The 23,007-nt window shown below is 47.3% G+C and overlaps 1 protein-coding gene across 1 annotated transcript in view; it reads right to left on the bottom strand.

The window, feature by feature from the left end:
* Positions 1–13: 13 nt before the first annotated feature.
* Positions 14–23,007, bottom strand: part of SOBP (sine oculis binding protein homolog) — a 153,185-nt gene continuing 130,191 nt past the window's right edge. The window contains exons 6-7 of the mRNA XM_087817540.1: positions 19,743–21,692; positions 14–1,932 (exon numbers count right to left, since the gene is read on the bottom strand). Coding sequence (XP_087673666.1) covers positions 19,746–21,692 — 1,947 coding nt within the window. The 3' untranslated portion in view covers positions 14–1,932; positions 19,743–19,745. The remainder of the gene's footprint in view (positions 1,933–19,742; positions 21,693–23,007) is intronic.

The following is a 23,007-nucleotide window of genomic DNA, read 5'->3' as shown; positions in this document are numbered from 1 at the left end:
AAAATAAGCACATGGAAGTGCATTTTTTTCTTAGAGATTTATTTTTGTTTGATGAATCTGACACCGGTCAGGGAGAGAGGAGAATGTTGGGAGCCCAGCAGGGAAATGAGCACCCAGAGGAAGGGCTGCTGCCTCCTGCATGGGTGGGGTTGATGTTGGGATTGGCTTGTTGAATTTGTTGCTGGAAGTTTTCCTTTTGTTCACTTTATAAATCTCTTCCCGGGCTTGCGAGCTTCCCCTCCCGCCCACCTCCCTCCCCCTGTCCCCAATTTCATTTTTAAAAAGCGAGCTCGCTCGCCAGGTGTGTCCCCCAAGCTCTCACAGCTCTAATAAATAAGGAGCACCTGTAAAACAGTAGCTTGACTTGTGAAGTGACTCTGTACAAAGGAGACTATAGAAATACAGTATGTACACCGCATCCACGGGCTGGGGCGCTCAGAGGCCGGTGTGACCCTGGCTCGGCCTCGCCACCGCCTGCCCGTCGCCCCTCCTGCGGCCGGCTCGGCGGCCTCGTAGGGGGGACACCTGGACCCCTCCAGAGGGAACAATTGCTTTATTTGAGTTAGTAAACAGATACACTGAATCACAAGGTGATTTGATTTTTTTTTTTTTTTTTTAGTTTTCTTCTTTTTTTGGATTTTTTTTTTTCGTATTTTTTCTCTTTTTTTTTTTCTGTACTCATCAGAACGGGATACTCCACGACTGTCTCACCAACTCAGTGCCAGTACACATGCTCTAGAGGACTCCTGGACTCGCAGCTACAACTGTACAAGTGCACACAAGAAAATCTACCCTGTTATCCTCCACCCACTGACTGAGGATCGAATTGCACATTTCTCTTCACCATGACAGGAGAAAGCAAACAGTGAAACAGAATCACGGGCGATCTTTCTCACTTTCCCTCATTTTCATTGGTTTGTCCATACCATTCGGACTGTCATGAAAGGGCTCTGCGCAGAGGCTGCTCCACTCGCTTCCTGCATCACCGAAAACCATCAGGGCTGAAATTTCATCCACGTCTTTCGTGACGCCCAGCAAATATTCCCCCTCGGATTATTTTACACCTTGAGGGCATTTTGGTCTTCAGTTCAACACTCTTGCTCTGTTCCCAGATGGGGCGCTATTTAGGGGAATTTAAAGAGAAAGCTGAGAAGAATAAACATTTACCGAGTCCTCTTGGCATTCGGTCTCTGAAAAACCACAGTATAAACTATTCATGCTGCTTCTTACATCTGTCAAATCGAAAATTAAAAGCCATAAAAGTGTAACACTGAAAATATGGCATTAAAAAGGGTAAAGGCGGCCTTTGTAAAAATAACAAGAAAAGTATATCAGCCAATAAAATATTCTAACTCTTCATTTAAAAGTGCATCCTGGGCAGGACAGAGATGAGCCTGAAGCGTGGGGGCTCCAGCGCGATCCCTCTCCGCCGTCAAAACGGGAACAGCGTAGGTCCGAAACCGTACAATGCAAATCACAATTCTTAGTGTAGCAGCAAAACCACAGCAGTTTTTTTTAAAAGTATAAAAAAAGATTTTTTTTGTTTTCAATTCCGTATCATCTTCCAGCCTCACCCTCTGAGCCTGGAGAATGGAGCGGGGAGAATACCTACATTGGTCCTTGTGGTTTGTTGGTGTTTTGTTGTTTTAAAACCAAGGGCGAAATCCCTAAGTTCCTCTGGGGAGAAGCAGGGATGGTGGCCGCAGGAAGGCTGAGCCCGCTGGCTGGGTCCTAGACGTGCCGGCTTCTCCGGGCTGCAGGCCACCGAGGGAGGGCTGCTTCCTCTGAGATGCTTAATGACGGGAAGCGGCTTTATTTGCTTGAGTTTCAGCCAGAGGGGGTGGTGAGCTGACCAGCTGGTGTCATTGGATGTAGTGACGTGGCTTGCTCGGCGCCCTCTCTCCATGCAAGGTACCCTGTGAGCGAGTGTTCCTAGGAAAGGGGAGAAGGGCCATCAGGATCCACTGCACCAAAGCGCCCCCCCCCCCCCCCAGCTGGGAGAACCCAGGCACGGGTGAGAGAAGCAGCCTCCCCAGCCTCAGGCCAGGCCTAAACGGAGTCCCCAGGCTGAAGGCAGCACTGTGAGATTTCGACATGACTTCCATTCACCTTTCTGCTCAGGCCCAGCCCTGCCCGCTTTGTGTGGGGAAATGAAACCTGAGTCACCTTTTGGAATCCCGCAGTGAGCGTGGTGCACCACGCCCTTGCCCCAGGACCACGACAGCATCCTTTGTGACCCGACCCAGCAACTTTCACCCTCCCTGTTACTCTACCATCTGGCAGGAGGTCTTTTGAGTTGCTAAGGTCACCTCAAAGGCAGGCAAGGCCACCACGGGACCCTGGAGCTCCAGACCTCACCCCTGTACTCCGTGCAACAGCCCTGGTGTTTGTTCCAAAGGAGGAAAGCCAAGAGGTTCACTTCTTAGCACATGAAGCATTACTGTGGAGACAGACTCCTCCTGGAGTTTCTTACGGAGGCAGCAGAGCTGGAAGAAATGCCCCCTCTGTGGGTCTTGCCTGACAAAAGTGAGCCATTCATGTCTCTTCACATCCAAACCAAACAGTAGCTCGAGACTGGAAGGCTATAAACCAACCCCTGGAATCCCGGGGCAGGGCGTCTGAACAGCATTGCTCACTAGGAAAGTCCATTTCTGGGGAATGCCCACCCCAACTTTCACCACATACATTAGGCTCTGCCTCACCGTCCCCCTGGTTTATTTCATTTGCTTCCAGTCCCTTAGTTTAAAATATAACTCCTAAAGACACCCAGTCACTCCCAATAAGCAGCCACTTAGAAGTCTCAACTCCACTATGAAGTCCCCAAGGCTTGGGGTTATATCTGCTTTGTTCACGTCTCTATACCCAGCCCCCAGTTCAGCTCAACACACATTTGTCAAATGAATGAGGGTCAGACAGTCTCCCTCCATGCCCCAAAACAGTACCCCTTTTTTTCCTGCCAGTGAGTGGGGATGTCAGAAATGTGCCTGGGTAAAATTTGGCTAACGTGAGGTGGTGACAGAGGACTCGTAAACATTTTTACAACTGCTGAGATTATTCCTAGAGCAACGAACAAATAATATCAGAGAGGTGATAGAATGTAGAACCTGAAGGGACCCCAGAGATAATATACTACAAGTTCCTCATTTTACAGATGAAGAGGTGGAGGCCACAGAGAGCCCTGGGAACTAGCTCAGGGTGTCTGCAGCATGTTAGCACAAGTGTGAGGAGGTCCAAGTGCTCGCTGGGAGGACCAAGTACAAGCCAGTGCTTTGAGCCCTGCTGTCCAAAGCCTGGCGTCAATGGTAACAACAATGGTCAACCAAAAACAAGGTTTGAAAGCCTGACCGTGCATGACGGGAAATGCCTGAGTTCCCCAAATCACATTAAATCACCAGATCTGTGTGCATTTAATATGTATATTAAGTAACCAAAGTGAAAATGCAAAGCACCACAAATATGCAATGGGGGTGGAATTACAAGGCCATGGAAACCTTTCTATTTGGCATGGTCAGATTTGGAAATGTGAATGTTTATTTCTGAATAAAGAGCTCACTTTGACTTCTCTTTCTTTCTTTCTTTCTTTCTTTCTTTCTTTCTTTCTTTCTTTCTTTCTTTCTTTCTTCTTTCTTTCTCTTTCTTTCTTTCTTTCTTTCTTTCTTTCTTTCTTTTCTTTCTTTCTTTCTTTCTTTCTTTCTTTCTTTCTTTCTTTCTTTCTTTCTTTCTTTCTTTCTTTCTTCTTTCTTTCTTTCTTTCTCTTTTCTTCTTTTCTTTCTTTCTCCTTTCCCTTCCTTCCTTTTCCTTCCTTCCTTCCTTCCTTCCTTCCTTCCTTCCTTCCTTCCTTCCTTCCTTCCTCCCTTCCTCCCTTCCTCCCTTCCTCCCTTCCTCCCTTCCTCCCTTCCTCCCTTCCTCCCTTCCTCCCTTCCCTTCCCTTCCCTTCCCTTCCCTTCCCTTCCCTTCCCTTCCCTTCCCTTCCCTTCCCTTCCCTTCCCTTCCCTTCCCTTCCCTTCCCTTCCCTTCCCTTCCCTTCCCTTCCCTTCCCTTCCCTTCCCTTCCCTTCCCTTCCCTTCCCTCCTTCCGTCCATCTGTCTTGGAGAATGAGACAACATCAAGAAGGGACACACTAAGAGCCACCATCAAGCAAGAAACCACAAAGGATTGGGAAGGAGCCTCCGGAATGACAGAGCCAAATGCACAAGTGTAGCTTCTTCCGGGGACATCTCTCTTTCATTTAGGGAGCACAGCCTGAAACTTTCTGTGGAAGAAGGGAAACTGTCCCCACCTCTGGGCTTGGGACCAAGAGTGATCAAATCTTGGAGTCAGGGGGAGCCTCTGAATCCTTTCCTTAAAAAGGAAAAGGGAAAACAAATGTTCGCCACTTCCTTCCAGGGCCTGGGAAGCAGCACCATCTTGAATTACTTGAGAAGGCTGCAACTGCTTCCTCTAGCTTTCTCTCTTTAATGTGATCGTGAGCCCCCCCAAGAGAGGATTACTTCTCAAATAAGTTTCTTTGTCTTCAAATCACCTTTGGACAAGGGCCAGACATGGACAGCATCAGCCTACTTGGAGAAAACCTCAAGGCTTTCGTAAGAGGCTGGGAAGATGGGATTCTAATGAGAGCCATTCTGGAACTTTAACTACAGCATTTGCTTCCCGAACACTATAATAATCATTATTATTCTCTGCTATCTATTATTGTCTGGTAAATAATATGTGTTTTCCCCAAAGTTCTAAAGGGCGCAGCTGCGCCACACTCTATTTTTTGCAGCCCCACCCCTGCCGCTCGGAAAGCCTCCTCACACGGAGCTTATTCCAAGAGAATGGCAAAGCAGACCATCTGAACCGCTTCCTTCCCTCTCACCACGTATTTGCCGCGTCTGGGACACACGAAGGCCAGATGGTGGCAGTACAAGTCCCTTTCTGCTGAAACCTTGGAGGAGGGGTTGGTACCGAAGTCATCCTCACTTGTTCTTCTGGCTCGGTCCGAGCAGCCTGCTGGTCAGTGACGCAGGAATAGACTATGGAATCAATGGAAACGAGGAGCCAGGCCTGGGCTTCCCCTTCCTGATGGTTAATGGTAGGCAACCCAAGAGTGAGGAGGAAGCAAGCTTGGAGCTTTACAAAGCGGTCATGCCCGGCCGGTACGGCTCAGTGATTGAGCGTTGGCCCAGGAACCAAGAGGTCACGGTTCGATTCCCGGCCAGGGCACGTGCCTGGGCTGCGGGCGGCAGCTGATTGATGATGTTCTCTCTCATCTATGTTTCTGTCTGTCTATCCCTCTCTAAGAATCAATAAAAACATATTTTTTATAAAAGTGACCATGGCAGGAAGTTCCAGAGCTTGAGCTGGATCCAACTTTGCCCTCGCCAAGCAAGAGGATCTTATGGAAAATCCTTCCTCTCTGTCTAAAGCTCTTGATCTGAGCAAAGGGGAAAATAATACAATAAGTGAGACAGAGACTCAAGTTACAGTCTGGAGTGACCTCTAACTAGCCGTGTGACCTTAGACAATGACTTACTATCCCTAAGCCTTGATTCCTTCTCTGTGAGATGGGGGCCTCGGTGAGATTTTCTATCATACCTTCTATCTCTCATATTCTGTGATTGCAGGATGTTTGTACCAAAGCCAGTACCAATCTGTTATCAGTGTGTAAGGAAGACTATTAATTTCTGGACCCCAAAGCCCAAAGTTTCAGAAAGAGTCTCTATTGACCACACCCACACTCACTAGCACGTGTGTGCACACACACACACACAGACACTCACCTCTGGTAGAGATTTCTGGAGTGTCCCTCAATGCAAGGGGTTCTGTGAAGTGGCTATATTTGTGCCTTACATCTGGGTTTTCCTCTGTACTGGGGGTTTGTCTGAAGGCTGGACAACCTAGGGCCCTGTTACCTGGAACATCACTCACACACCAACCATCCCATATACCTCGTCTGTAGTGTGTGTGAAGACCAGCTTGGCACTGCACCGTCCCCACCAGGCACGCATGGCCAGGTGCCTCCAGAACTCCAGGCCACCTGACCCTCTGGGCCAGAGGAATGAAGCGTCATCACGGACTCCTAGCTGCGCATCAAACACATGAGAGCCCCTGCCCACTGGCACGTCCTCTTCAGCAGGAAAGCACTGCTGAGAATGTGATGGACTTATTCATTCTCCTTTGTCACATAAGAATTTTCAGAGAATTATCAAGAACACAATTGTGCCTAAGTGCTAATACATTCTTTCAATCGATACTGTCAAAATACGGGCATTCTTTCCTTTTCTTCTTTGGCCTTTACATTCTAAGACTTAATGCTGATTGCATTTAAAAGGAAATTTCATAATTTCCAAGCAACCACTCACCAAAATAAGTGTGTGTCCAGAGAAAAATGCCTATTTTATTCTCTATCCCAACATTTCCAAGCACGTTCCTCTATGGTGCTGGAGTCCACCTCTCCCAGGAAGCCTGCATCGATTAATCTAATCCATTTTCCAGACTTTAATCACCTTTCCTTCCTCAAATACCTTTGTAATTAGCATAATCAAAATCGGGTAGGTCTGTCCTGACTTACCTGTTTAGAAGGCAAGTTCCCTGTGTATGTCAAATTTAGGAGTCCAAAACCCTGTGGCACCAACTCTGTGATGTGCAAGAAATGCCTGTTGCTGAGCCAGCCTGCCTTTGCCCAATTACCCAAGCCCTACCAGTGACGCCACTCACTCAGGCACGTTGACCCATCACTTATCACAGTTAAATACAGCCATTAACTGCTGGCTTCGGCCACGCTGTTTATCTGGGACAATAACGAGTCCCTGAGGACTGGGCTGCTCTCAGGTAGCTGCAGCTATTCTGGGACACTCACAAGGGCAGAGCCCGTTCAATGAACAGAGACACCTGCACCAGCTGATAAAGCCGAGTGTGGTGCCAGATAGTGGTCTCCCAACCAAGCCCACCCCAGAAAGAGCTATGGCTTGGGGAGGTTTTGCCAAAAAATGGTTCTCTCCATCAACCATTGCTTCCTGAAGCATTTTGAAATGGCTTTTACCCAAATGGAAAGCATTTTCATTAATGAAGTGAGTGGCATCTCTTTTCTTAGAGTTCGGTAATTGATGAGAGTCATTAAAAAATCCCTTTTCCTACTGGTGCGATTGTCATGGGAAATAACCCATGGTGAGGAAGGGGTGTGGGGGCCCAGGGTCAGCTTCAGCTTAGTTCAGTGCTGGCCTCTGAGCTGAATCACAACTTCATCACTCCTGTGCTGCTCGCATCATAGCTCTGACAAGCTAAGGTTCATGTATATTTTTTAAAAATTAAATCTTGCCTTGCTTTTTTAAGCATAATCTTCTTTTTTAGCAATATCCCTTATTTTACTCTTTAATCAATAAAAATCACAGTCATACAAAACCCCCTACTGGGATAACTCCATCTTTAATTCTTTGTTTTATAAATTAAAATTTTCGTTTTTTTTGCTTAGCTAGTTATATGAGTTAAATGGGCAGAGAGGTCTGTTCATTCTCACAAATCATCACTGCTATTTCTTGCCGACCTCTAAAAGTTGCTGGGGGACAAAGAATCTTGAACCTCGGAGCCCCCTCTGTGCACTCACCCTAGACAATCGATCAATTGATCCTCTTTAACTACCTCAAATCCTTTCTGGAACCTGGGAGTTTAAGGAAACCCAATTACCCTGTCTCTGGCCCTTTTCTAAAAGCACAGAGGGATTTATGACTAATAGTGTACATTTTCACAAAGGCACTGGAGCAGGTGGCTACATCCATTTACAAGAGAAAAATAAAATAAAGAAGAATTCTATGACGCAGTGAATGTTCTACACGGAATCCTGAAGATCCAAGAGCCCTATGCCCTTGGCTTTCAGGAGCAAGCTCTTCCTGTGATGATCTGAGCGCTGCAATGTTTTCAAAGAAAGGAGTCGAATTGTACTGCACACCTATTTTATGTCAAATACTGTGCTAGGCACTTTTACATACTTACTTCACTTGAAAACAAGTATGTCTTATTTCACTTATACACCTTTTTCATTGAAACAACGTTACTGAAGTATTATTATCCCCATTTTACAGATGAGGAAACTTGCCCAGGAAGGTTAAGCAAATTACTTGCTCAAGGTCACTGCTAAAAAGGGGCAAAGCTGGATTGGAGTCTAGCTCCCAAAGTCCATGCTCCTCTCCTCCAGGGGGTGCTGTCCCTAGTCCAGGTTTCCTCTCCCCCCCTTCACCCTGACAAGTCCAGTCAGAACATCAGAGCTGCAGGGGGTATTAGAGACATTCACAGTCCAACTTCCTTGCTTTGAGAAAAAGAACTCTGAGAAGCTATTTAATAAGAAAAAAAAAAGTGTTTTCATTCAAGTCCCATCAATACACAAACTAGCTGATGCTGGTTCATGTGCTTTCCAAAAATTCTGCCTTGGACAAAAAAAGTAGAAGTTCATTGTGTTAAGACTGAATTTGTTATTTATCTCTGTATATTATCTGAGCATAGGCATTCTAAGTTTAAAAAAAGAAAAAGAAAGAACACAGAGAAAAGGCAGCTTTATGTTACAAGTAGCTATGGGCTATGGATCAATAACAGATTTTAAGATTTCAGGTGAGGTCTGAGTGGCTTTTCTGACATATTATTTATTCTTTGCAACCAGCTCATTAGCAGGGAGGGAGCGGCTTCATATTCACAAAAACTTCACTATAAAAAGAGCAAGCATAATGATTCCCCACTCCACACCCCCACACCCCCACACCCCCAAACAGCCCAAGAGACGGAGAGTGTGGTTAACAGTTGCTTCTCTGCAACCCTTCAACCCCAGATGCTCAGGTACAACCTATTTCCTCTCTGAAATCAGCTGCCCGATGTGAGGAGGCGATGCCATGGGTGGCAAAAATATGACTCTGGTGCTTGGCACAGGGTGTGTAACTCAAGCAGCTTTGGTCGTATCCTGTGTCCCACTGAGAGGAAAGGCAGATGAGGACTCAGGTTCTAATCCTAGCTGCACTGCTCTGTGACCTTGAGCATTTGCTCTGTCCCAGTGTCCACTCGTAAAAGTGGAACCAGAAAGCTTATAAGAATTTCTGGAATGGTTTCTGTAACCTCCAAGGTTGACAACATGAAGTGTTTTGTTACCTACCATCACACATCCGAGGGAAGATGTTCTGGGCTGCAGGGGCCACCGTGACATTTCTTAATAAGCACCTACTATGTGCCAGGCACCTCCTGTACATTTAAACTTCTGTTATTTACATTGGAGTCTGATAACTACGAAGTAGGGGCTATTCTCTTTTGTTTGTTTGTATATAAGACATCCTCAGTGGTTTTTGCATGGAGATTCAGGAGTCAGGCTGCCAGTCAAATCCCAGCACTAGCCAATGACAACAGCAGGAGACAAAGAATGTGCCTCAGTTTCTTCATCTGTAAAATGGGTTTAATAATGGTATCACCATAGGGTTGTTGTGGGGACGCAACATTTGAAACATATAGGAAGTACTCAATAAATATTAGCTTGTTACCATGATTAATGAGAAAATGTAAGCGCAAATTGGTTATAAAACTTGTCCAAGCACTCACAGCTGTTTTTCAAATCCCAGCAGGTCTCACTCCAGTCCTGTGTTCTTCTCCCAGGCACTGTAGCTCTTCTGGCAGGGCAGTAACTGCCATTTCTAGGACACCTGTGATGTGCTACACTCTACATGTTTTCTTACCTGTCCCTTGCAGCACTATTATTATTACTCATGACCTAGAGACTAGAGCTGAGAGAAGCTGAGTCACTTCCTCCCTCGCCTAGTAAGCGGCTCTGCCAGGATTTGAACCCAAGCTCGCCCAGCTCCGAGGCAGCTGTTCTTATCCATGAAACCACACCGCTGCCTTCCTTCACTACTGGGAGCCCAGTGCTGCCACATGCTGCAGCTTCAGAAAGCCCACCGCCTGGGAAGTTAAGGAGGATAAAAGTTACCAAATTCCCTTAAACGTGCCTGCAGGCCTGGGGAGGATCGGATTCGATTCTGTGAAAACCTCTGAAGGAGTCTGGGGTACAGCAAGCCAGTCGAGCCTTATGGCTACTCTTCAGCCCAAGGACAGAGCTCTGGGCATCACTGTGGCTACTGCCCAGTCTCCGTGTTCATCATCAGGAAGTCCTCTAGGTGACTAGGAGAGCTGCCACTTGCCTCTGTGGGCCACACCACAGCCCACGCCACAGCCTCCCCTGCTGGCCTGGGGCTCAGAGCAGCTGGCCCGTCAGCAGGGCGGAGCCCGCTTCCATGGAAATTGGGGTCCAGCCAGCATCCCTCTTGACTGGACTGTAGAACACTTTTGGGTTGTGAGGTTTCCTTCCATCGTGTGCTAGGAAGCCTCGGCCACAGGGAAGGGGGTTCTTCCTCCCACTGCACTGCCACAATGGCTTTACATGCTTAAAACACAGATGGGGCAGCTCCGCGCCCCCCCCCCCCCCCCGTGGGGATAACGGTCCGAAATGTTTAGAATCACCCGCTGGCAATGAGCCTGCCGCCAGAATGCAACGACCAGCTTTAGCGATGCAGTCTTCCTCCTGCTTCCTTTCAGTCTACGAACAGCTGCTAAAGTGACTGTCCTCGAGCACAGATGCCACCGTCAGTCCGCGCGAGGTCATGGTGACGCCGCCTAATGCAGAGAGCACAGATCCCACAGCCTCGGGCTCCTCTACCTACCCGCTCTCCTCCAGCCTCCTGCTCCCCTCCCTCTGCAGTCTCCCTTTGCTCCAGCCAAGTGAAGCGGACAGTCGTCCCTTACGTGACCCCCTCTTCTCTGCATCCACGGCTCTTGACATCCCATTGCACCCCTTATTCCTCCACTCCTGACTGCCAGTCCATGCTCCTCCGCAGTTTTAGAACCTAATTCCAAATCACGTGCTTTATGGAACCTGCATGAAGTCAGTGTTCCATACTGTTAGTTAAAATGGGTACGTTGCACCCTGGCCAGGTGGCTCGGTTGGCTGGAGCATCATTCCACTCGCCAAAAGGTTGTGGGTTTGATCCCTGGTCAGGGCACATATAGAAGGCATCCGATCAATGTTTCTCTCTCTCTCCCTCTCCCTTTCCTTTTCTCCCTCGCCCTCTCCCTTCTTTTCTCTCTAGAAATAAATAAAAGCATATCCTCGGGTGAGGATTTTAAAAAAAAGGGAAAAAAATGAATGTTTCATTCTTTAGGGAAATAAATGAAGACTATCTCTGAACCATAAATAAGTGAAAGGGACTGCCTCCCTGTGTTTGGATATGATAAGGAGTTTATTAAGGTTTGTGGACTGTAATATGTGAATTAAGTGTAAATTATGAACTGTAAATATAGGAATTTTTAAAAATCTTATTATTCCTGTGCTAGGCTACACACACACACACACACACACACACACACACACACACACGAGACAGAGGACAGGTTGACCAGATGATCAGACAGTGAGGGGTGCTGTAAAAATCAGAACTAGAACCCTGAACTGGTGGCATCTCATCTTCATTTGCAAAGTAGGAATTTTTAAAATAAATTTTGTTCATAGTTTTTTAATTAGCATTTGGGACTCATGTTGCTCAAACCTTGGTGGATAGGAAAATCAATATTAAATCCTATATTTATGATGCCATCCTATTTAGATGCAAAGAATAGAGGAACCTGGGCGTATTTTTGATTTGGCAAATTGTACTATTCTTTCAAACATTTGGGGTTTGTCTAAAACCAAAACTTATTTTGCCAAGCACTTTGGCTTTAATTTTTAAACCCATGTGTATTTTAAAAGACATTCAATCTATATGTTTCTGACTCATTTACACTTAACTCATGAAAATTCTGTTTGGTAAGAGCTATTAGATGTCCAAGCAAGTTTACGAGCCTTTTTAAGCCATCTCTCTCTTACGAGAAAGTTGTATTTTGCCAGCCATAAAAGAGTGTGAGCCCCAGAGGCCTGTGGTCAGTTTGAAATTTATAACCTCCTAAGCTTAAATGGATTCTGAGTTTGGAAAAAATTTTCTTTTCCTCTCCCCTCTTTCATATTAAGTGCACAAATAGGGTATCTATGATAAAGACAGGGTCCTATGTCTTCCTTTCAAAGATGGCTGAAGTGAATAGTAAAGAATTCAATCTAACCACCAATAAATTATCCCTAAGACATTTGGGAGGAACAATATGACACTTTAAGTTCACATGGACACAGATTCAGATCCAGCTTGCTAATGGAAAATTTTACTAATTACTCCTCGGGTAAGAAACAGAAGTGGGATTCAATACAATTCAAGTTGAACATTTTGCCTTCAGAGGACTAGAGAATTTTTTTTTTTAAATTACAGACAACCACCCCTGTTTTGACTTTTCATATATATTAAAAATAAGTTGAATCTACTAAAAATGGCATTAAAATTAAAACCAGAAAAGCAGGAAGAACGTGTATGCGTGCTACAGTGACCTCACCCTGCATCTTCTATATATAGTGATGCTCAGATACCACTCAATTAGAGCATTCTAGTGGGAGAACGCTTTTGGATAAAGTACTTAAATATGGCTTATAAATATTTAAAGTATAAGCATCTAACAAATCATAATGACAAAGTTTTACATTTAACCACATGTGCTCCAAATATCTTGAAATTACTCTAAATGTGGGTTTAAAATATCAAAAGGGCTTGTTGATGGGATGCAGAACTTTGCAGAGCAACTTTAACCTGATCACTCTTGCTCCCACAACACCCAATCTGTACAATTTTTAAAGTGTGCGTGTGTAGAGTTCTTTAGAAGAAGATCACGTTACAGTCTGAATTTCCAAAACAAAAGTTGAAGAATGAAATATAGGGTTTCCCCTTCTCTCACCAAATGCAGCTTAGCCACTCTGCTGCTAGATAATTTGTTATTGTAGGTTGGCTCAAATTTAAGACAGTAACATTTTAGAGACACTTGGAGAACTAAGCCAGCTGCAAGGAGGGTATCATTACAAATTGAGACACATGCTGTATGGGAATACCATTCATTTTCAATACCAGAAACACGTCTGGGGGAGCAAGCCATGCAAATGAGGGAGAGACACTTTTTCATTGCAGGTTTTGGATGTTAGGTCCATGTTTCATATCAAATGAGCCCATAAAGTATGTTTTTCCTTTCTGATCTTTAAGTACTATCAGTCCTATTCTTCCCATTTTACCCAAAACAAATCACAGCTTGCTAGCAAAGGAAGACAACAAACCAGAGGTTCAGAGGGGGAAATGATGAGACAACCAGCAGGGGCAGCCAAATATCTGGATGGGGTGAGGCCGGGAAGCACAGGACAGCTTTGATTAGTCACAGTCCCAACGCCACGGCTGCGTGGAAGGGCAGCTCTGCTCTCTCCCTCCCTCCTCCCTCTCCTGAGCCTCGCATCTGGGCAACACGGTAAAATTGCACAAGCATGTTGTTGCTTAAGGCCACAACTCTCGGCCCTAGGAGCACAGAGTTAAGAGATCTCAGAGGCAACTTGACTGGTTTCCAATATAAAAATGTTTAGTACACTCGGGAGCTATTTTAAAGCAGGAGAGACTAATTCCAAGTTTCTGTTGTTATTGCTTTTGCTCCATTTTCACTAGAATCTTTTAAATGACCCTTGAAGTAACTGGTGTGCGTATGTTTCCCCTCCTTGTTGATGGCCTTACGCTTTCAGTCCTGGTTCCGCCCTGCTTTTTTCTCAAGCAGGAGGCTGTGGAAATTCACAAACCTGGAGAACTCTCTGTGGTTAGTACTTGGAGCTGGCATCTGAGATGGCATTTATTCCTTCTCCTTGATGCCAACTGGTACACTGTTTATCTTTCAAAGCTAATTTATTTGTTTCTCTGAAACGGACTCCTTTGATGCTTTTGAGGCATTAAAAAAAAGTTTACACGTGCAGAGTACATTGCCTTAACATGTACCCACACAATAAGTGTTATGCATTTAAAATGGCAACCGAAGAATACAAAATAGCCTCCCTGGGACGGGGGAAGGAAAACAGAATGCCCAGCCTCTGCCCCTCTGGCACAATCTCTTTGACAAGAGAGTCTGGCAAAGGCAGTGATGGGGGTGGAGGTAAGTGTTCCACTACATGAGGTAAGTGTTCCATGCTGTAGTGTATTTTGGTCTTCAAACACCTCTGCCCCTCCGCAATGCTTGTCTGCACGAAGGTAGGTGTAAGTGATTGAACCATGATGCCCAGGCAGCCGCTCGGGCCGGCAAGGGAGTGATTCATTGGAAAACAGACAGGGAGCTTATTTCCAAAGCCCTTCTGGGCAATGGCTTGTTAATAGCTAGTCGAATGCTTCCCCCATTCCAAGCTCACTCTCTCCAGGTGAAAAAGCCTGCTAGGGAGCTGGGGGGGATGGGGAGCGCCCCCAGACGTGGTCACATCCATGCCTGGTGGTTACTGGGCCAGCTGCTTGTTGGACTCTAGCCATTCCACTCCCTTGGCCCCAGTGGCAGAGTGGAAGGTATTCCGCTGAAGGACCTCTCCCTACACAGTATGGGCTTGGAAAGCTGAAGTTTCCTTTCTTGCCTCCCTTTTCTTCTTTCACCACAGGCACTTGCAGGACATGGTAATGAAGAAAGGTCTACCACCTTTTGCATTTTGCCGCTAAAGCAATCTTATGGAGGCTAGTGCTACGTTATGTAACTCCATCAGCGATTCTGCAATATTAGGTCCACAACAAAAATTGCTAAAAATGAATTCTAAGTTTTAAAGGAAACTTACAATTAATTCAGCTTCCACGGAGTAACAAGAAAGATTCCAATTCCAATTTGCTTGGTGGTAATATCGTCTAATCCTTCAGAGATGTGAGGCATACTTTTTTTGAAGCCAAAATCTATGGACCTCTCCTCCCAAGAAAATGCCTCTGTGCTCAGGCACATAAAACTTTCCACGTAATTCTAGAAGGAACTGCTAAAGGCCATCCATAGACTAGTTCACGGAGCCAGGAGACTAGCCTCAGGGAGCGGCCACATGGGTCAGAAGGTCTGGAAATCAGGGCCAGGATTAGAGCTGTCCTTGCACGACCCTGGGAGTGAGTTCCTCTTTAAAGTTTGTGCACTAAGCACTTCTCCGGCCTTACCTCAGTCCCAGCCCTGCTGAAGATGGAGAGGTATGGCTACCTCTGAAAGAAATAAATACCCGGTCACATATGTCATTTCCTACTCCATCATAATCGCATTGGGATAATATCCAAAAGCCAGATGCTTGCACTTTTAAAAGCCTCCTTCAATCCCCTCATCATAAGGGTTAAAACAGACCCAGCAGCATTGAACGAGATGTGTCTAAGGCTGATCTTGTCACTGTTGATTCTAGAAATCTTTCCTCTATGAGTCTGAAATGATCACAGCAAGCACCCTCCCAGGTCCTCACGGCTCACAGGTGTGCATGCTGCAGACCTGGGTTTCCCTCTGGCTCTACACCTAGAACTGGACAGCCGTCAGCATCCTGACAGGCAGCCAAAACTTTAACATCAAGGAGTATGTCAGCAATGCACATTTCCAATGATCAAGTACTGGAATATTAAAAATCTCAAGTCTGGCATAAGATTTGCACCTCCCATTGGTATATCTTTCCTCTCCTTGCTCTTTCTTCTGTTTCTTGCTTTAAAAGTAGGCACCCATAGTAATACTTCAAATGTATGAACTTGACTTCCCAGGAAGGCTACTGCTCTCTCAAACTTCTCAGCCAGAGAAACTACACTGGCAAGCGCTACATGTCACCTCCACCCTTTTGGCTTTCCTAATGAGGTAAGTCCCCTGCCCCCTCTTGAAACAGCCCTTACAGGGATTGTGGCTTCATGACCAAACTCATAATTAAACTCTAAACTCCACAAAGCCAAAACTACAGCTGCCTCCTCCAGCTCTCCTGGAGAAAACTAAAGTGGAGAGAAGCCCTGCTGCTGAGGCTGGGGGGGGGGGGGGGGGGGGGGAGGCACCAGGAACTGGGGCCGGGGAAAAGAGCCTCATGTTTTCTTTCTGGTTTTAGGAACATAAGAAAACTGGGAGCCACAAAAGTGGGAAGTTGTATGGACTTGTTGCTCCTCAGGAATGGAAAAAGTGAGGGTGAAAGGGTTACTCACGGTACACATTTTTTCCATTGATTATTTTACTTAAAGAGAATATGTCATTTCCCTGGAAAATCGAGGAGGGGGGATATTTTCTTTTGAATATCTTCAAACATTTGCAAATGGTTACTCTGAACTCCCCAACGTACCATAAACAAGTGTAAACTGTAGAAATTCAGAAAATGTGCAAATACAAACAGTTATCCCCAAGCTCCAAGGCAAAGACAGAGAAGGGTGTATTCCATTTATAAATGGAATTCTTTGTGGACAGAATAGTTTGGGAAATGTTTATACACTGTTTTCCTTATTATTTGGGGGGGATATTTTTTCCAGCTTACAGAAGCTGCAGAACTGGTATTCGGAGTCTTAAAAGTTGAAGATGAAAGGAAGTTTACAATCTTTTAAAATCTTCAACTAAACTTAATTAGTTCTGCATCTGGGGAAATATCTGCCCATTAAAATAATTTGTAATCATATCAACAAACAAGAATGCATAAAGTCAAGTAACCAGAAACAGAATAACTTCAAAATGGGGAAAAAATACTAAAATTTGACAAGAACTAGCAAATATGATTACTTCTTCGAAGACAACTGTAGCTACCTGGACTATTGATTTCAAGATACAGTCTGCTTTGAATCTATTTAAAATGAAAAAAAAAAGTAACACAGTTTGAGGGTGGTGGTATGGTGAAAAGAATGAACCCTGATTGAAGTTACTGACAGATTTTCCTGTGAGAAATAATATAATGAGTCACCAACAGCAGATGGAAAAACCACTCACCTGCACCTCACCCACCAAACTCAGCCCAGGTTTGTTTTTGGTTTTTAATACTTTCCACTTTGGCCTTAACTCATCACAAAACAGTGTTCGCTGTCAGGGCACAAAAGCCACGTAATCCTTTATTTAACAGATGCATTTCCAATTTCCACAACCATATGAACGGGCTGGGTCTCTGAAGGCATAGAAGAAAAACAGCACCACGTGTGCACAGAAAACCAGGAAGGGTCAGAGGCTGTGAGTGAATTACGGCAGGTTGAGACTGTGCTGCGAGGTAACCGGAACTACAGAGGGCAAGAGGAAAATGTGATTTAGTGGAGGAGAGGCGGCTCTTCCCCATCTTAAATCACGTGCCTTGTCACCTGCTGTAGTTGGCAAGGCCTAGAGTCTCTGACTTTAGAGAAAAGCTGTAATTTCTTGGGGGGACCCATTAGAAAAAGAATTCTCTAATCTCAAGGGGCTATGACTAATTTCATCACTGCATCTCCTAAAATTGGCTAAAGCCAGGTTAATATTTTTAGTAATGACTGGTCCACACACAAGACCCTCCTCACCTAATTCTTTATTCAGGAACATACAGCATCCAAATATTCATCATATATTTCACTCTTTTATGCTCTTTTGGCCCCATGCTACTTATGGACCAGTGGCACTATTCTTGATCTGGTCACTTCTCACTCCAGTAATGGCAGTAAAATCTTTTACTGTCCCATTCTTCCTCTTACGTCATTTGAATGAGTGATATTAGAATGTGTTTAAAATTACAATTCCCAGTGTTCTCTGGCTTTCTGAAAGCCATCACTTTTTTTTGTCCCACATCTTCCCATCACTCATAGCTTTGTCGACCAGATGAAATTACTCTGGTGGAGAAATCAGGGGCATTTCCAATTGAGGCGACTCTGAGAAGGCTGAGGCCATCAGTTTTCAGACAGCAGAACTTGTAGATGCAGACTCAAGAAGAAATGGCAAACTGATTTTAAATATTCTGCTCCTACTGGCAAAGCCATCAATGGGAAAGGAAACCTCAAACTATGATGGCTGAGAATCCCTTCTTGCAGCACCCAACAAGCCCCCCTGCTCTGTGCTTCCCAGGCAAACTATGGCTATAAGTTACATAGGTGTGAGTGTAAATACGCTGGACCTACTTAGGGACGATGGTCTGGACACACCACATCGAGTTTTCTGGACCACACCTACATTGCCTCCTGTGGACGAGTGGGTTGTTATTCTAGGTTTGTTGTAAAAACAAGAATTGAATACTGTCAGTTGAAAAAAGAGACTGAACCCTGTCTAAACACTTAAAGAGAAGTTGGTAGGTAAGCTTGATTTTTCTCTAGGAACTTTGCCCTAAGACAACTGAGGTGGATAAAAGAATTTTATCAAGCATTAAAATAAAGGGACCAATTAGCCTATTTTGGTGGTTTAAAGAAAATGTAGGTCCGAGGTTAGGCTGGATTTGAACCTTGGCTCTGCTTACTAACTTGATTTGGGGCAAGTTACTTAATTTCTGTCTGTTTCCTCATCAGTGAAATGACAATAATAATTGTCATATGGATTGGATCTGAATAACTACTACTGGAAAACACTTAGAAGACAGCCTATGCACAACAAACATGAGCTACTGCTCTTCCCGTGCACTCCGGTCCCCTACCCAGACCTCCTGCTTCCTGGGTTTCTATCCCACCGGCTGCAAGCGCCTCAAGGGCAGGCACCCTGTCCCATTCTCCTTGGCACCTCCTCAGCTCCTGGTGTGCACAAGTCTGGCGTTCAATGAATGTTCCTGTCTCTTCCTGTCCTCTTCACAAACAGTTAATAAATCTTAACTGAATGGCAGCCTGTTTGCTGCCCTCTTGAAAAGGGGGGAGAGCTCTGGCTCTGGGTTTGGCAGACCCGAGTTGAATATTGGTCCCCCCCACTCACTAGCTCTGATTTGGGTGACATCTCCAGGCCTCATCTTCCTCCTTGGTAAGAGGCAGATGCTGCCTGCCCACCAGGATCGGTGGGAGGATTAGAGGAGGCCACAGCTGGCTATTCAGATGCATGCCACACACACACACACACACACACGCACACACACGCCCCCCTGCCGCTTACTGAAATTCCAACATTAGCAGTGGCTCGCTGGGCATTAAGCAGGATTCCCCTGCGGAGGTCAGAGGTGTGCACTCTCGTCCATTCGGGCAATGCGGCCCTTCTCTCTGTCAAAGCCTCCCACTGTCTGCAGGGCTGAGCAACACACCAGCTGAGCTGCTGAGCCCCCAAATCAGGAGAAAGCAAAGCTGGTCAGTGATGCTCAAAGCATGTGCTGGGAAACGCTGGTTGGTGACAAATGAAGAGATCCCGTGGACAGGAGCTATGAGCCACTGCTCCAACATCCTGCCCGGCAAAGGGGACTCCGTGGCAAAAGCATGAAAGAAAGGTCGTTTTTATTCTCATCTTGCAAATGGAACCCTGCGGTTATCAAGAACATTTGGTGAGTTGGGACATCCTGCCCACGTGAATGCCAGCTCCAGGAAGTGGCCCAGCTTACCTTTTACACAGCTCTGTAAACCTCATGACTGAACACTTACCGGTGCCCAGTAACCTCTCCTTTCCCTCCACATCCCCCCCGCCCCCTTTCAATACGATGCATCACAGAGCATAATCATAAAAGTGCAATTAAGGAGAGAGCGTCTCAAGTTAGGTTCGAGACTGGGCTTTACCATTAAGTAAGTGACCTCGGGCATGGCACTTACACGCTGAGACTCAGTTTCGTCAACTGTAAAAGGGGGATGCTGCTGGAGCAACGTGGGGATAGCGGGTGACCACACGCTGTATTGCAAAACCTGGAAGGTGCGGTCACGGTTATCCACTCGGCTCTCTCCCGCTGCCTTGCGGGAAGGAAGGAGCGGCGCACCGCCTGCGGAGGAGCGCCCGGGGGACATACAAACCTTTTACTTATTCTGATTTCTAATTCGGAGGCACCTCCTTTTGAGCGGAGGCTCCAGGTCCTCGGGCCCCGCGCCGAGCATGGGCGAGGAGATGATGCAGGGCGCCATGGCGGCCTTCTCCACGGGTTTTGGCACAGGCTGGATCACGCAGCCCGCCTTGGGCAGCATCCGCAAAGCATAGGCGTGGTCCTCGTCCGCGGGGTTGTTAAGGTTCGGGTCCGACTTGTCGCCCCCCGCCAGGGCCTCGTCCCCCATCAGCTTTTTGGCCGCCTCCCCGTCCAGGTGGCAGTTGGAAGCACAGTTGTTCTCCTTGACCGACTCCAGCTCGCTCACCGCGGGCTCTTCGGGCGACAGCAGCTTCTTGGGGGGCGCGGGCGGCGGCGGCGGCGGCGGGGGCTGCTCGGGCGGCGGCTCCGCGCCCTTGGCGCCCTCGGCGGCGGCGGCGGCGCGCGTGCCGTTCACGATGACGTTGCAGGCGGCGGCCGCCTCGGGGCCCGCGGGGGCGCCGGGGCCCGGGTCGCCCGCGGCGGGCGGGCTGCAGTGGCCGTCCCTGCAGCCGCCGCAGGTCCTGCGCTCCGCCGCGCCCGGCTCGCGCTCCGCCTTGACGTGCGCGTGCATCGCGCGGTGGATCACGTTGTGCAGCCGGGCCCGGTGGCCCACCGTCAGGTCGATGACGCCGTCCTGCGGGCCCTGCAGCACGCCCGGGAAGCCGAGCTGGCCCGCGCCCGGGGGGCTGCCCGCGCGCCGCGTCAGGTCCACCACGTCGCCCCGGCCGTGCTCCGCGGGCGCGGGCGCCAGGCTCAGGGCCTGGCCCGAGCAGCCGGGCGGCGAGTCCGCGGACTTGGACGAGCCCTGCTTGGAGTCCCGGGGGGACAGGGAGTGTCCGCCTGGCTTGCCGCCTGCCGCCGAGGAGTCGCCAGGGGCGCTCGGAATGAAGTTCTCCCCGTTGCTGGAAAACCCGTTGGGGGGCTTGGAATCATTGACGTGAGGGATGGGGATGGGGATGGGGATGGGCACCGGCAGGGGCACGATCACGGGGTATGGCACGAGCAAGGTGGGGGGTGGCACGAGCGGGGCCAGGGAGGGCAGCCCGAAATTCATCATCTGGGGCACGGGCATCGGGCCGTTGGGCATCATGCTCACCGGCGGGAAGGGGAGACTCGGCAAGGGCGCGCCCGGGGGCGGCGGGGGCAGCAGGCCCGGGGGGTTCCCAGGCATGGTGGGGGTGCTCGGGGGGTGGATGTGGGGCGACAGCATGGGCCGATGCATGGGGCTGGAGGTGGGGCCCAGGTTCCTGGGGCCGCCGGGCGGGGGCCCGATGCCGGGGAGCATGGGGTTGGACAGGGGGCTGTTGGGGTTGGAGGCGTGGTGCGGCGGCCCGCGGATGAAGGGCGGGCGGATCTGCTGCATGATCTGCTGCTCCATGAAGATGGGCAGCGGCACCGGGCCGCGGTTGGTCATCACCATGGGAGGGCTGCGGGGCGGGACTCCGAGGGGGGGCCCGATGCTAGCAGGTGGCTGGACGGCGACGGGAGGGATGTTTGCAGTCTCGCTGATGGGTATGGACTTGGGCACGGGCGTGGGGATCTTAGTGACAGAGCAGTTGGCGGTGTCAGATGGAGAGACGGTGGTGGACGCCGACGGGCCAGGGCCCTGGCTTTGGCCAGCTGCAGCCACCGGGGAGGGGGCCTTCCTCCGAGCATCTGTCAGAGGGATATTCCAAGAGTCTGGAGTGAGCAGCTGCACCCCGGTGCCTTCTGCTTTATTTTCCATGGGAGGGTGTAATGTGCTGCACAGCCCAGCTGGAAGATTGGCCTGTGTCTCTTTGTAGAAAATGTCCATTTTGTATTGATTGAGACATTTTGCGCTGCAGAACTGAAGCCTTCTTTCCCCGTCCCCAAAATCCAGATATTCTTTTGTGTGTCTGATGTGCTTACACCAGTCACATACCTACAACACAGTAATAAAAAGAAAAAGGTAAGATAAGCAATGCCCTCTGGTAGGCGGTGTTTCATGTGTCACGTAAAGGTTCTTTCAGACTTTATCACAATTTTCCAAAAGGGCTGAAAGTGCTTCCTTCCAAAACGTAAAATTCTTAAATGTTTGTAAAATTATTTCTCCCTGGAAGCCAGAGTTGCTTTATTAATATTAACTCTTCAGAACAGCAATTATCACCCTTTCCTACTTAGGAAAAAAATAAATAAATAAGAAATTGTGTTGTCTCCTTCAAGGTGGATCTGACAGAAAGGCATACATATACCTGCCCACGCATTTTCACTTGTCAAAGAGGTTCATTGTAAATGCAAATTTAATGGTTTTGGAGAGGATTCTCCAGAAAGTTCAGTGGGCTTTGAAATACAGCCCCTTAAAATTCTCCTCACGCAAAGTCACTCTGCACTATTGACTGTGTTTGATAATGCAGTTGGAAAGGGTGGCCTGTGTTAACCAATAACACAAAGCGCGGAGCATCATTACGTCTGCCTTCCAAGGGGAAACTTGGAATTAGTCATGACGCCTGTGTGAGGTTTAGCTATGCCCAACCTGTGGTGTCGCAGCAAGCTAGAATTATTTTCTGAGCTGTTTGCCCACTTTCTCTCAGTAGTCAGAATTTTGGTGACATTTCTTGGCATGCAGTCTTATTTAACAACTTTTCAAACACCAGAGAACGTTTTCCAAAGTTGTTATGGCTTTTTTTCCCCCCCTCTTCAAATCCACTCCTGGCAAACGAAAGGCATCACCAAATTTATTTTAAAGTTGGGCTGCAGAACTAATTAAAGGCTGAGAGCTTTTCCCAATTGGAAATCACTAGACATCAAAGTTCAAAAAATAGTCATTCTCGGCTTCAGAACCCATTACTTTGGAGAAATTATTGTGATTTCATTAACACATTAATTTTGCAACACCATCAGCTCTCACAGATGGTGAAGGCATGATCTACAATTCAAATATGACTCTTGTTTGCACAAATGTCTTTCCTTCATATGGCATTTTAAACAAGAATTAATATGAGTAATCTTGCCATAGCTATAAACAGATAAACAGATGTCAAAATTTTCAATAGTTCTTTCAGTGCCTTACTTTTTTGACTGAACATTACACACACAGTTTTTTTTCTTTTTCACATATATATTTTTTACATCATTTCCTCAGCACTGAATCCACACCGCAGCAGCCGCAGAATTCTGAAATGCAGTGCAATGGTGAGGCCACAGGGTTTAAGTCTCTCCTCACTAAAGCACTGGTTCCATTATTGTTCTAAATGGAA

The sequence above is a fragment of the Miniopterus natalensis genome, chromosome 5, assembly GCF_054644295.1.
Source record: "Miniopterus natalensis isolate mMinNat1 chromosome 5, mMinNat1.hap1, whole genome shotgun sequence".
Lineage (NCBI taxonomy): Eukaryota > Metazoa > Chordata > Mammalia > Chiroptera > Miniopteridae > Miniopterus > Miniopterus natalensis.
Note: the sequence above shows the minus strand (reverse complement) of the source record. Positions and strands in the feature narration are given on the sequence as shown.